Source organism: Patiria miniata, unplaced genomic scaffold (genome assembly GCF_015706575.1).
Source record: "Patiria miniata isolate m_02_andy unplaced genomic scaffold, ASM1570657v1 HiC_scaffold_28, whole genome shotgun sequence".
NCBI lineage: Eukaryota > Metazoa > Echinodermata > Asteroidea > Valvatida > Asterinidae > Patiria > Patiria miniata.
In genome coordinates, this window is record NW_024037067.1 from 6,186,728 (window position 1) to 6,200,625 (window position 13,898).

The 13,898-nt window shown below is 41.3% G+C and overlaps 1 protein-coding gene across 3 annotated transcripts; it reads right to left on the bottom strand.

Moving 5' to 3' along the window:
- Positions 1-683: 683 nt before the first annotated feature.
- LOC119734898 (ubiquitin carboxyl-terminal hydrolase 1-like) lies at positions 684-8,783 on the bottom strand. Of its 3 annotated transcripts, none has more exons than XM_038208525.1 (7): positions 8,586-8,783; positions 7,462-7,639; positions 5,938-6,259; positions 5,147-5,247; positions 3,912-5,032; positions 2,135-2,327; positions 684-1,498 (listed from the first exon to the last, which is right to left on the bottom strand). In XM_038208525.1, the coding sequence occupies exons 2-7, from the start codon at positions 7,605-7,607 to the stop codon at positions 1,093-1,095; spliced, it is 2,289 nt and encodes a 762-aa protein (XP_038064453.1). In that variant the 5' UTR covers positions 7,608-7,639; positions 8,586-8,783; the 3' UTR covers positions 684-1,092. The 3 variants fall into 3 exon arrangements, with proteins under 3 accessions (XP_038064453.1, XP_038064454.1, XP_038064452.1); XM_038208526.1 differs by having other exon boundaries at positions 2,135-2,324; positions 7,462-7,644; XM_038208524.1 differs by having other exon boundaries at positions 7,462-7,644.
- Positions 8,784-13,898: the final 5,115 nt, after the last annotated feature.

Consider the following 13,898-nt stretch of genomic DNA (forward strand, 5'->3'; position numbering starts at 1 on the left):
AATCAAAACAACGTCTAGCCCCTAGACTAACATACACACACGACTGTGGCGCTATTTTATCGTAAAGTTGCAGCACTTTATTGTCGGGTGCAACTTTTGTCATTGGTAACTTGTTTTTGTCGACGGCTGTTCATCGTTCACAGCCTTTTAGTAGGTTAAAGCCCTTTGCAGTTGTACAATACTCAGTGCAAAACACTCATGCGTTCCATATCAATTGCCGCACGCAAAATTTAACTGACGCGCTTTTAGTGCAACTTTTTACCGGCATAGCAGTTGCAGCTGGCACTTTCGAATATCTGAATATTCAGTCAAACACAGTTTCGAGTAATCGAATACTAAATTATTCGAAAATGAACAGCCCTATTTCACTGCAACTTCTCATTCAGCTCACAGTCATGCCAACGAAGTGATGGGGCGCCGCATGCAATGCCATCCACAAAGATTGGGTACAGTTTGCGAGATTCATTGTCCAGCTGGCATTTCCAAACAAAACAAATTCAGGGTTGTACTGCATAAAAATGGATGGGAACTCTGATCAGTCGAATTAGCAGGCTAATCTTGAACCAAGAAGACCATTAGTAAGTGAATGTAGTCACAATCAGAGACCGTGGAGCAAATTAGGGGATGTTCCGATATTTTTTTTTAGCTTGTGTCACAAAAAATGGACGGCTTTATTTTTTTTAAAGTATTTTAAATCCAAATTGAATAGTGGGATTCAAAAAAATTTAAAAAAAATCCGGATCTTATTCCCACTACTAGTATCTGTGCGGGAGAAGTACACACAAAAAACAGTTAAAAACAATCATTTGGTCACAGCGCATGAAATTTGAAGAAGAAAAAAATGATAAAACAATTGGGATTTGCATACTTTCCATGTAACGGCACAAACAACTAATGGGCGTTCACTTTAAGGACCATTAACACATTCCAATTATTAACAACTGAACCCTATGACAGTTACATTTTCTCTGAGAAATGAATATTCAACATTGAAAAAAAAAAGGCATGTGCATAGAATTTCTTCAACATGTCTGGTGACCCAGATAACATCCCAATCACTCAGTATGCCAGTAAACAGTAGGAGTCAAGGTATCAGTTTAAGTCAGATCCCTGGACCTGCCTGTAGAACAGCAGATAGGGTGTCGCAGCACTGCCCGAGCTGGAGACGGGGTGCAAGACCGAGGAGGCCAACTCCTGCTGCGACAGCACGCTGACTTTCTCGTCGTCAAACTTCCCCCAGCTGGGCTCGCGAGACTCCGCCCCTCCCGGCGACTGCAGGTTTGTTGGCTCCGGCGATTCGTGGTCGCGGTCCGGTATCTGGACGTAGCTGATGTAGTGACCGCTGGAGCTGGACACCCCGCTGTGCATGACCACCGCGCAGAGGTCGTAGCGGCAGTGCAGCTGCTTGCACTGCTTGGCACACCACTGGCTCAGGCAGAGGGAGAGGGGAGTGGCCAGGTGGTCGTTGACCTTTGACACGGTGCTGTCTGCTGTCAAACTGAAGATAAGAGAACAAATGTTTGCAGTGATAGCTATCTTTACTTCCATGTTGCATTGTCGTATCATCGCCGTTTTAACCCCAAAATTTTCCTTAAAAAATCAAAACCGTTCCCTCTGTCCATGCCATTCATGTCGCCTCTAACATCGCTTAAGTTGTTACGACAGTCAAGTAACCTGAAACTGGATCTTTGTTCTCATATAGGAACAGGGGCCCATAACTACACAATCGCCAAAGTTTTCATTCCTTCGGGACCGTGATATCTTAGTCAATGAAATTTGCCAACAGCTCAGATGATGTAGAGAACAGTTGCTATTTTCTGAACTTCAGGGTGACACAAATCGGACTTCAACATGTAGTTCAAGTCTTGCCCTTCACCAATGTAAATTTATACTGAAACATTTAGTTTGACCGAGATCAGACAGACTTGAAACCAACGTGTCCCTTGAACAGCAACATTGAAAACATAGGACTACATGCACAAGAACATGATAACGCTGCATTACACCAAACTTTTTAATTAAAGAACAAATGGTCGCTTTGACTACTTATTCGGAAAGAATAAAAACCATCAAGCCCCACACACACATCATAGAATTCAGGATACTGGATACAGTGGCACTTTGGAGTACTCACAAGCCAGCGAAAGCACTGAATCTCTTGAGGTGGATGGTCAGGACCGGGGGCAGCTCTCCAAACAGCATGCTCCTCTCGGCCTCGGCGTGATGGTGACAATGCTCACAGAAATACTTGTTGTCGTCCGTCAGTCTCTCCACGCAGGCAAACTCCGAGATGGCCCAGCTCAGGGACAGGTCTGCTGGAGAAACTTCTGGGTAGAAGTAAATAAACAGTGAAAATTATTCTGAGGACGGAAAACTTACTGAGCCAGGATACGTTTCAATTGGAAATCTCCGAATCAGTATGTGGCAGTTGTCATAACTAAGGGTAAAATTAGATTCTATGCCTGCTTGGACAAAATGAACTACATGTAGGTCATTTAAGTTTGAGCTGATAAATGCAAAATAAAACATTCTTGTACCCCCCTTAGAAGTCAATAACTGCGCTAAATTTGGCTAAGCTCATCTTTTTTCCTACTTTATTTCAAACAACTATGGTAAATCGTCAGAAACTGTACAAGGATCTCCAATTATATCGCCCTCTACATACCATCCAAATGCACTAGTCTAAATGATCTTAAGCACAGGCATGTAACTGGGAATTTAGAAAAAAACGAGGAAACCCAATTACATACCCCGTTTCTTTGAAATAAAAATTATGATATAACATCAACAACTGACTAAAAAATAAAGCCATTGTTATTTATTCCCCCTAATCCGACTTACAAACTTATATAAACCTATAACGTCATGTTAAAATAAACTGGTATAATTTAGGAAAAAATATACATATTGCACCTAGATTATCGGTCGCTTATCAACCCCTTCTTTCCATATAGCCTAGCACGCCACGCCACGCTACGCTAAACAAGCGGTGCCACGGTGCAAGGCACTGTAAAGAAATCCCGAGCCAGACTTGTCACCTCTCTCTTCTTCTTCCGTTTACCATAAGACCAATTCAAAGATAATTTGTACGTTTATACTTGTGCCTTTTCCTCTTTCTTTAACAACACGTGAAAGTTCTTACGGGGTAGGTCGTACAGTCTCGAGACGAAACCTACCCAATGTCTAGCGAACTGTACCTGATGAGTCTCGCTTTTTAGACAAATTTCTGGTTTCTTGTCAAATTTACCAAAACAGACTGGTAAGAGCTTTTACATGCCGGCATTTCTTACTACTTATACTAACCTAAAAACTACTTCACTTTCCGGTATATGTTTTAATGATCCGTTCCTTACAATCCTTGTAATTTCCCGCGCTGCGTTTTTACGGCCTAACGTAAACTTCCTTTACTATTCATCCTAGGCTACTAGCTGTGCCAATTTTCCTTCTAAAAAGTACCCTCCGAGCCATGCTGGTTAGTCTTCCCAACTTTGCTGTTTTAAAAATATCCTCCTAGCCATGCCGGCTAGTCTTCCCCATTTTCCTTCTAAAAAATATCCTCCTAGCCATGCTGGTTAGTCTTCCCCAATTTTCCTTCTAAAAAATATCCTCCTAGCCATGCTGATTAGTCTTCCCCAATTTCCTTTAAAAAAAATATATATATATATAAAAAAAATAAAATAAAAAAAACAGTATCTTGCATTTCCTCAGTTCAGGGTTACATCAAGCATTCAAAAACTGCCGCCTGATACAAACTACTATTCTCCTTCCATCCGTCCCCTCTACAACCTTCGAGATCTACCCAACTTCAAGATCAAAACTTCAAGATACAGGCTACTCTTCTCCTTCCATCCGTCCTCTCTACGACCTTCAAGATCTACCCAATTTCAAGATCAAAAGTTTTCAGTTTATACCTGGCATGCCAGCACCCTCCTCATCCCCAGTGCCCCTCGGTATACTGCGCACCGGCAGACTGATGTCTTGAAACTCCTCCCTTCTCTCCGAGTAGCTCTCGCACTCATTGCATCTTGTTCTCAGCAGCAGGCATCCCTGGAACAGCCCCCGGATCAGATCCAACTCTTCCTCCATGGTCCTGGCCCACGAGTCTGGTGAACCCTTCTTCCCGGTTTCTGAAGATACAGATGGGCTTTCCGCACTTCCGGAACCCACTGACAGTTTTGAAAATGTCTGCTTGAGAGTGACGCAACCCTTGCCGTTCACCGATGCTTTGGCGCAACTGGCCTTTGATTCAGTTTCTGATTTTGTTGCACAGGACTGGTTTGCTTGTTGCTGGTCGACAGGTTCCCAAGATTCACTTACACCGTTCACTGCGGTATCGTCTCCGTTCACCTGTGCATTGCTAATTTCGTTTTCAAGGTCTTTCCTTACCCCGTTCGGGGGTATGGTTTCTTTCTTGTGGGCTGCGAAGGCCGTTAACAAAGTCGTCTGGTTGGCAGAAATGCGAAATTTGCCCAATCGCTTTTTCTTGACCGAGATGTCCTGCTTCGTGCTGCACCCCTTGGCGTCTTCAGAACCGTCACCCGGCGGATGATCTACGAATCCATTGACCAGGTCGCCGTTCGTTTTACCAACCTCAGACGAACTTTTTGCGGTCTTACCGACGACAGAATCACTGCTCGTTGTCCGAGATCGCCGTTGGGGTGTTTTCTTCCCGTTCCTGACACCCGCCGCGCCGCCCCCGTTTCCACTCACTGTAGAGTCTTTCTGATCACACACTGAGGAGTTGACATCGAGTCTGCCATTCACCTGCGAGGTTCCTGTTGGACTTTCCGTCTTGGCGGGTCCTCTCGCCACTTTGTCGGATGCCGAACGCTTTTCAAGTCCGCTCACTTTACAGGACTCGCGTGTTGGCACCACAACGTCATCTTTGATACAAGCTGGAGGGGACGGAGGACGCAACTTGACGAGCTGCTTCTTGAGATTCTGACAGGCGTCTAGGATGTAGCTGAGGAGGCAGCACAGCAGCTCCTGGGAGTCATGCTGTAAGAAGCCTTGGAACATCGGGTTCAGATCCCTGGAATGACACCAAAATTTTTTACTGGTTACCGTGAAGTGTTAATGAGAACAAATATGGAAAGATGGCTTTACTCATCACAATTATCATTTTACAATTTTGTTTTCATATTACCGGACTGTCTCCAAGACCTCATCAGGAGAGAGGGAGATAGAGGCATCGGATGATGGACTAGCGAGGTAACTGGCTTCCTTGGCTGACATCTTGTCATACAGCTGCAAGTAAAACAGTCAAAGAATAATTACAATCAGACTAGCTCTAACCTTGCCAAGATTCACCACTGAGCAGTTTGTTTAACCAGTTTGCGCTAGGATTATTTGACATGACCGGACCCAGGCGCGGGATTGTTTCCACGAACCTCGATGCCAGACGGGTTCAGGCCGTCATCTGCGGGTAGCACACCCTGATATTTCTGGCCTAGCTCGCTGCGAGCGGGTTGCAGACTGATATTACCGGCCTCGCTCATTGCGTGTTTATCTGTCATCCATTCTGAATACTGCAAAACCTTTGCGTGTATACACGTCATCCGACGTGAACTGATTTATACTGTGGCACCTTGAGCCATCAACACCATTGCATAAACTGCTCATTTTTAGACAATGACAGCTTGTCCCATTGAACAGTGCCACCGTCATATCCTGTCGCAGTTGGCAACCACAGACTCTGAGGCAGATGTACCTTGGAAATTTGGACCTGGTGGATCTTGCTACATTGGGCAGGCTTCTCACTTTGACAAGTGTGGCATGTTGTTGCTCTGGGCAGGACTTCTACAAAAAAATACCCTGGGGGGAGGGGGGCTGATGTAAGACGAAGGGCCCTACGGGTATGTACAGAGTTTGAATACCACCAACCCTAACTCCCAGAACCTTGCTGGATACCTCACTAAATCCTCCGCAAATGCTTACCTTCTTTAAGTTCAAGACAAACTGTATCTCTTGTCCGCCCCCTGGCCTGTCATCATTGTCCCCGCCCCCTTCCTTCACTCTGCCCTGCTCCGTCGACACCCTCTCCCACACACTGGCCAGCCGACACAACCCCTGACAGAACCCTGGACAGAAGCGCAGGGCCTGCAGCACGCTGTTCAGGTAGCAGGTGTTGCCCAGGTTCTGCAGGCCGGCGAACGGCGGGGGAGGGGAGCGGACCAACTCCGCCTGGCCGTCCCTGGAGCTTGAGGTCTGGGCGGTGGGGAGGTCTGCGGCCGCCGCACTGCTTGTCGAGTTGGATTGCCTGCGGGGATGGTTATTTATACAAAGGTTTAAGCCAAAAGGGAATCTGGGTATCCTGTTGGTTGTTTTGGACACACCCTTTTCGTGATACAATTGCATGTTTACGTACTTAACTTTGATAACTTTGAAACCCTATTTTTCTGCTGCACCCAAGAAGCCACCCTATTGTTGAGAATCACTGATTTACGTCAGACTGACTGTCTGATAAACTGAACGACTACATTTAATTCACTGACTGAGCATGGGCGGAGCACTAATAACATCCTCAACTGACAGCTTTTGGATCCTGTCCACAAAGTCACCCCATGTTGCTCAACACAGGCTGATGGTAAACATCAAGCCTGATAACAACAAAAGCTATCCTGATAAACAAAAACAAAAACTTGCACGGGATCCAAATCTACAAATTCTCAAATACATTTTCAACTGATTTCCAAGAACGATCCAGTGCAAATTGATACATACTGTAGCTTTCTCAAACATTTGAATGCTAAAACAACATATTTTGGGTGAAATCTCCACATCCACAAACTTAAACTGCATTTTTAACCCTCCCTCTCTGACTGGCAATTTCAATAAGGCCATCCCAGCTGTCAAAATCAATCAAGTGACTATTTTTCAAAGTTGAGTGCTCCCTGCCTTCATAAAGCAGATCGACTGGCTGTGATATAGCCATGCTTTGACTGCAGGTGATTGATCTGATAAGCTGGCTGTGCCTACCGTTTACAATGTACAGTGGAACGCCGCTATAGCGAACATTGCGGGACCCACATAAATTGTTCGTAATAGCAATTGTAGGATTTAGCGATTTTAAGCTGCTGGTGCTCCGGTACTCACTTTTCAATAAATGGCGCCCTTCAGAACTTTACCCTGCACGCCCTGGATTTTACTGAAATCTAATTGAACACGTGTCGACTATTGAATTATGTAATTACACAGTTTTTGAGCTTACTACCTACATCGATGGGTGGCTTTCCCCTTCTATTCTTCGGGGAAATAATAGCCACTTGTCGCTCTTCTGTTGACGGTTTCCAACAACAATGTTCGGTACATTTTGTACACAAAAATCGGGAGCCAAGCTGAAGCATGATGTTCGGTTTAGCCGAATGTTCGGTATAGCCACGTTCCACTGTACTTGCTTTTGTCTGTCGATGGAACATAACTAGTCACTGATCTAACAAAAGAAGGGTTAAGTACACCAACCCATTTGGGGCACTGTTGTGTCCAGTTCTGCCGCTGCTACTTGTCTGAGCGACATCATCATCGTCTGCTGCAGCGGGTCGATCTTTCCTCATGAACTTCAGCGACAGTTTGGGTCTCTTTTTGGGCGGACTGGAGCAACTCGCCATTTTGCTGACAGAATAATACTAGTAGCAAATGTCTATCCTGATGTAAAAGAAATGAATATGATTTAGACCCTTTGCTACAAGTTTTCCTTTGCTGCAAAACCCCAAGATTTGAAATACACACATTTTGGATATCATTCAAACTTTTGATGCTTCAGAAAGTTCAGTATTTTCCCAAGTGTGGCCCTTATTTACGGCGGTAGTCCAGTAAATTGGCCAAACATGCCAAATGTATGGGCTAATTGTTTTCTTGATTAAGCAGTCATACTATCGATTGGGTGATTATCAAGTGACAAAATAATTCCAATCTTAATTTGATTTTCTGCTCTCCTAGCTGTAGCAACGGGACCTTCCACGCCCGCAAGGCCAAGGTATATCATATGGCGTTTTGTGGTTGAATAATACAGAGGTAGTCCAGTATTTCAAGCACATTTATGGGGCTAGATGAAGTAAGTGACTGATTAATGAAGTAAGTGACTGATTAATAAATAGGAATAAAGGAAAGGAGAGGGCGAGAGTAGAGGAAGGGAAAGGGGAGGGAATAACCATAAAGGATGCAACTTTTGGTGCTTGAAAATTAATTGAAAAAAGTGGTGGCCTCACCCAAGTAGGCCAAAATGTTAATAGGAACGTTTAAACCTGACAGGTATGTTGTGTATATATTAGGGCAGGGTTTCGATTTTATTGATTCTTGACGCGCGACGATTGAACTTTTTTGAAGGAAGTTTGGGTTTGGGGTAAAATACTGTTTTAGACTTAGAGTTGGTCAAAAATGGGTCATTACAGACTGCCTCATGTTGCACAAGTAATTTTGGAAAGGTTAAAACACTTTAACTATGAATCAATACTGGAGAGAGCGAGTATGCATGTATGTCGGAAATAGACGGTTATCCGTTCCTTTCGATTGGTAATCAACGTGTGTCAAAACTGGGATTCATTCGTCAGAAAAAGTTTATTTCGAACAGATTTCCCCCAACTTACCGCGACAACCAACTTATGTCCACCACACCGTTATCTTCAGTGGACTGTAGCTCTCGACACTAATCCACTCAAAACTTATTTGGCTACTTCTGCAGTTCGTAAAACTCCCGTCAACTTTTCCAACCCACGAACAAGTTTGCCGCCATTTTGGGAAAATCCCCGCGTCTGTGACCTCGGTCCCATGGTGTCGAGCAGTACGCTCCCACTACCCACTCCTTGGTTGAAACATAAATATGCCCTGGGGACGAGCTACCAAGCCTGCGCATTAAAATTGTGCACACAATTTACCACCGATAATGTAATAGGGCGCCCTCACTCGTCATTGGCATTAATCGCTGATCTTACAGTGGGCGTGGTTAAGATACCCAGTTTATCAAAAGTTTTACTCAAGGGACAAAATACGAAATTGTATCGATGGCAAAATAAAGTTATTTGTAAAAGTAATCCATAAACTAACAAAGATATCTGTATATTCCAAAGGGGGTGAGGGAGTTTGTTAAGGGGGGGGGGGGGCTAATTTAACATCAAATCGGGTATGCTGATTTCCAATCAAAATGCGATGTTTTAAATTTCCGTCCATAGATGCAAGAACACCTTGGTGCACAACAAAAACATCTTATCACCACAAATATTTTTCAATATATAAATGCATTTTTAATTATACTCTCACAGAAGGGGGCTTATATGCTTATACACAGAACAAGTACCGCTTACACCACACACTGAAATATACAGGGTTGTATATTTAATGTACAAATCTTACATAGAATGACCTTTAAAAGTACTAAACTCAAAAAAAAAAATAACAATAATAATAACAATATTAATAATAATTTTAATTTAACTAAGGGCACGTGACCTTCAAAGAATCAAGAGAATGCATTTACATTCATTGTAAAGGAGTTGCATAGTATAATATTAATAGATTATTTAAATGAAAATCCTCTTGACCAATAACAAAGCATTTCAGAGCAAATTCGTATTCATTTATAACCTTTCATTTTATATACAAAACTGAATACAGAAATTCATAATACACCCACTTAAAACTTAAATACATCTGCTAGTGAAAAAAATATATATTTACACATTAAAAAGCCATCACAACCAAAAACAAATTGAACACAAAACATATCAGACCTCAGCAAAGGTTTGACCAAAAAGTCTCCAACATGTACATCAGGCATAATGCAAATTTTGTTCAGTACATGAAATTTTATACCAGCACATGTGGTGCCTAATTAACCTTGCTGTGATACTGCCCTCTGTATACACAAATTACAGTCATCAATTTCAATGAAAACAAAAGTAAATGACGTTTGTGTGGGTTTAATTACAGGAACTGCACACTGCATATTGGCTGTTAATATTAGTTTTGTGTAAAGAGTGTGTAGGTTGAAATATACATGTAAAACTGTGAACACACACAAAAAAACCCAGTTCAATTTACTTTTTTCTGTTCAGTACAAAAGGCGTACTGCAATTCAACAAAAGCTAAAATTGGTTGAATTTCTTCTTAGGCATAAAGTTAAAGAAACAGCATCTGACGAGATTTTTACTTCCAAATGAACAACACTATCATAAGGAATTTTCTCAAACTAAAAAAAAAAACGATACAAAATGTGAAGATTCAATTCCACAAAGGTTTGCTTATTTCTGTTCTTAGGTATGCAAGTATTTTCAATATTTTGTCTGCAAAGGCTCCAAAGATTTCTGAAAGTCTAGATACCTCAATCTTTTAAAATTTTCCCGCACTTCACAAATATGTCCAAAATTTCCTAAAGTCTCCCAAAATGAATAAGCAAAATGTACAAAATATTTCATTGTTTTTTTCTAGCATTTCGGAAAACAAATCCTGAGATTTTTTTCTGATTCAAATTGTTTTAAATACCTTCAATTTTTCCCTCTAAAATCCAACCTGCCTCTCCGATGCTTAAAACTCAAACATTAAAAAATATTGTACAAAATAAAAACTGCATTGATCGATAAATGTTTACTATAAACAATCATAAAACATTTTGGGAAAATAAAGTCAAAGAAATTGCATGCACTATCACATGGATGCATGCAATTTCTGAAGGTGTGCAGAAAAAGTGTGAATAAATTCAAGTAGAGATATGTCTTCAAACAGAAAAGCAGTGAATTATGTTTTCTTAGTTGTTTCAGCTTCACAATGACCAATTAAATTAAATTGGATAACACACTCCATTCTGATGCATGTGAAAATAATGACAACATGACTTTGTAAACATGTACATGTACATAACATGATTTTCTTACATACATTGTTACGTGTATTGCCTGAGCCTGCATGTGCACGCATATGTGTAGTGCTATGTGGAGGCAAATGTCATCGTGTTTCGTATGCACAACATCTTCCACAAGATTGACAAATCAAATCAAAAAGACGGCGCCTTGTCCTTGATCAAATCACCGCAGTGAGCACGCAGCAGCCTCGACGCGAAGTGACAATGTAAACGTAATAAGCACGATGGCATTCACGTCACGACAAACTTGTGATTGCCACATAATCAAAAAATCCCTTTTTTTGGGTCAAAAGACCGAAACAGTTTATTTTTGTTTCTCTTGTTGAACCACTATGTGCAGAATTGTGCAAATGCCCAGAATTTTTGTTACGAATGGTGTTGATGAAAACCTTCAACCAAGAATGTTAGAATTGGTTTGTTTGTTTGTGTGCGTGTTTGTTTGTTTGTGTTCTTCACCTTGTTCCCACCTCTGTTTTCACATGAAGGTATGTGATGGAATTATAAGTCGGAGATATTTTGATATATCTACGTGTCAGGGCAGAAGGATTTACATGAAACAGAAAGCATTTCCATAAATCCAAATAAAACATACACTGAACTGCCTGACTTGAAGACTAGAAATGCATCAAGAAAATAGAAGATACCTTTTTGGGACTTGAGTTACAGAGCTCGTATCAGGAGCTTGCGACACCATCACGGTGTCTTTATCAATGAACTTTCAAGCTCGATAGAAATCCATCAATTATCACAACTGCTTATTCGTCTGCCCAAAGCTAGATCTATCACACTGTAAAATCAACATACATTGAACCTTGTACCCACTCAGAAATACAGAAACTGCCCAGAAATCTGACTGCCTATTTGAGTCCCTTGTCCCTTGGAAAATCAACTCCTACACATAGGTTTTCCTCATTTGTTTTAAACAATTTTCACAAAATGATTGCATGAAATGGCACGAAGCAGCAGTAATCTGTTTATAATGTGGCTTCAAAAAATGATCTCATCTGTGAAATATATGCGGATAAAAAAACCCTGAAGCCTGGTATTGGTAATAAGATAATGTGAATATTCAATGACTTGAAAGCAATCGTAAAACGCACCCACGTAAATCACGTTCGCGTAAAATCCATCAGCCCACCACCAAAGTCTGCACATTCAGCGAGCGCCGACTGAAATTACAACCCCAGTTGCCATCCGACGGAAGTTCCTAGTTCCGACTGTGTTGCTGGCATATACCGCAGCTGTGCATATATATTACATTAATGCGAAGCCCTTAAACAGTCCTAATGAAAAGCACTACATTTGAGTTGCAAAAAAAAGCTCTCATGTTCACTTCATGATTTGATTGAAAAGAGCAGTGTACAAATAAAAAGAAGTCAATGTTTGAGGGGCGCTTTTTTTGTTCGAGGGAGAGGGTGAAATGCAACAATTGCAAACATAACTCGAAATAAATGAAGCATTTTAGAAAAAAAAACATTATTTGCTTATAAACTGGTTTTGGAGGTCTTTCGGGAGAACATAAATGACAACTGAAATGAAATTTTGGATGAGAAAATCATCTTTTTCAAGCAACTGCAGGCAAATGTTTGATATGTTTTAGATCTTTTTGTTTGCATTTGCTGAAAACAACACATTATGTTGTTAGTAAAGCAGTTTTGAAGTCTTTCAGGAGGACATAAATTACAACAGCAATGCAAATTTTGGATGAGAAGATCATCTTCTTAAAAACTCTCTCAAGGCAGATCTTGCCGGATACAAGTAGATCTTTTTTTGCTTCCAAAACAACATTCTTCACGAGATACCTTAGGGTTTTTATTTCTAGGAGAGCCAGAGACAAGTACCGCTCTTGTAAGGTACTTCACTGGACAGGCAGCCAGCCATACTCTGAAGCAGCTGTATTCAAATAACTTTTGCGAAGCGGAGTTTGAAGCAGTTGAAAGGTTCTTGACAGAGTTGTCATGCTTGTACAGGCAGCCAGCCATGACCGTATCAAGACCAAGCGTGAATGGAAATTTGGAATTCTTTCAGAAAATCAAGTGAATTCAAGAAGGCATATGCGAGTTATGGATTTAACTTTGCATTCTCCCGACCAAAGAGACTATTGCTATATCGCGTGAGTCGGGGCAAGCCTTATGCTAGCAACCCCCAGCTCCGGCATGGTCTGGTGTCTTTGTGCCATTCTCACCCATTGTGAAGAATGTATTAATGCTGAGCGTCTCTTACCTAACTATGCAAGAGCTTGCCCCAAATCATGTGATTAGCAACAGTGTCTTTGGTCTGGAGAATTCACAGTTACAATGTGCCAAGCATTCTGAGCAAGTCAGTGTACCAGACGACAAATCCCAAAGGGTATAGGTCACTCGCAAATGGCTTATTTCCACTGTGCTTTCTCAGAGAACAGGCTCCTTTTTGCATGTTTACAACAACATTTTCTCTGAACAATATGAAGCTAAAAAGAAATAAACAAACACATAGACATTTACTCAAAGGTCAGACCTATTGTACATGTACACGTAGATTTGGCAATATGGCTGTCCAAATTTACACCAAGTGAATACATTAATTTGAGCATTTTATAACTTCTGATGAGCGCACTTTGTTACACTTAATGAAATTTTATGAAATTCATATAAGATACATCTCAGTTCCACCCTAGTTAGGAATTTCCCATCACAAAAATTATGAAACACAATTTATCTCCAACAACAGATAAAAATATGAGGATTTAAAAAAAAACCCACATTGACAGCCTTGGTTGCCTTGTAAATCATGAACAAATCTCTTTCAAACATCCAACAATTACTACCTGTGAAATATTCCGCATGCCATATTCGTGAAATATTCCACATGCAATATTCGTGAACTATGCCACATGCCATATTCGTGAAATATGCCATATTATGCACTATTCATGAACTATTCCACATGCAATATTCGTGAACTATGCTACATGCCATATTCGTGAAATATGCCACCTGCAATATTCGTGAACTATGCCACCTGCAATATTCGTGAAATATTCCATATTATGCACTATTCGTGATAT

What these genes read in the sequence shown, in the direction of transcription:
- LOC119734898 (XM_038208525.1), bottom strand. Translation starts at nt 7,607, where the DNA reads ATGGCGAGTTGCTCCAGTCCGCCCAAAAAGAGACCCAAACTGTCGCTG. An exon ending in CACAACAGTGCCCCAAATGG is followed by an intron (nt 6,260 to 7,461) that starts GTTGGTGTACTT and finishes CCATCCCCGCAG; the next exon opens with GCAATCCAACTCGACAAGCA. An exon ending in GAGGTCTTGGAGACAGTCCG is followed by an intron (nt 5,033 to 5,146) that starts GTAATATGAAAA and finishes GTGTCATTCCAG; the next exon opens with GGATCTGAACCCGATGTTCC.